The 624-nt window shown below is 51.0% G+C and overlaps 1 protein-coding gene across 1 annotated transcript; it reads left to right on the top strand.

Moving 5' to 3' along the window:
* Positions 1-6: 6 nt before the first annotated feature.
* On the top strand, positions 7-521 carry LOC108630930 (uncharacterized; the record flags this gene model as incomplete). Its single annotated transcript, XM_018034529.2, has 1 exon — positions 7-521. A coding segment is annotated over one exon (515 nt), but the record flags the coding sequence as incomplete, so codon positions are not given.
* Positions 522-624: the final 103 nt, after the last annotated feature.

Below are 624 nucleotides of genomic sequence, written 5' to 3'. Positions count from 1 at the left end.
CCAGATAAATATCCAGATCGATACCCTGAGAAGTATCCGGATCGTTATCCTGGGGACAGACACCCCGACAGATACCCAGAGAGGTATCCACTGAACAATCAATATCCCATAGGAGCAGCGGGAGATACGTTTCCAGATCCCGTCGACCGTTATCCAGTCAGCGATCGTTTCCCGATCGATCGCTATCCATCCTCTGACAGATATCCGATTCCTGAGCGATTTCCAATAAGAGGCAGCGATCGTCGTCCCGTGCCTCACGACAGATACCCTGTCCCTGACCCCGCGATAGACAGATATCCAACAGGTGGTGGGAGATATCCGACTGGACTCGGCGGGCGATACCCGATACCACCGAGTCGTTATCCCACTGACAGCGACCGATATCCGAACGCGATAGATCGGTACCCCGTCCCAGAGGAACCATTAGATCGTTATCCCTCTGGTATCGGTGTCGGCAGACCTCCGGTTGATCGATATCCCATCAGCGAGAGATATCCTGATAAGGATATTTATCCCAATCGGTAAATCAACCGCAGTCTTGATCAGGGCTTGAAGGAAATTGTTAACACATTGCTGACCGGCAACTTTTCTGAAAATTTACCTCATGTGCCCGGCTATTGTTTT

The sequence above is a fragment of the Ceratina calcarata genome, unplaced genomic scaffold (genome assembly GCF_001652005.2).
Source record: "Ceratina calcarata isolate Rehan_Ccalc_2016 unplaced genomic scaffold, ASM165200v1 scaffold7938, whole genome shotgun sequence".
Lineage (NCBI taxonomy): Eukaryota > Metazoa > Arthropoda > Insecta > Hymenoptera > Apidae > Ceratina > Ceratina calcarata.
The sequence above is the reverse complement of the archived record's forward strand: the minus strand, read 5'-3'. Positions and strand labels throughout refer to the sequence as shown.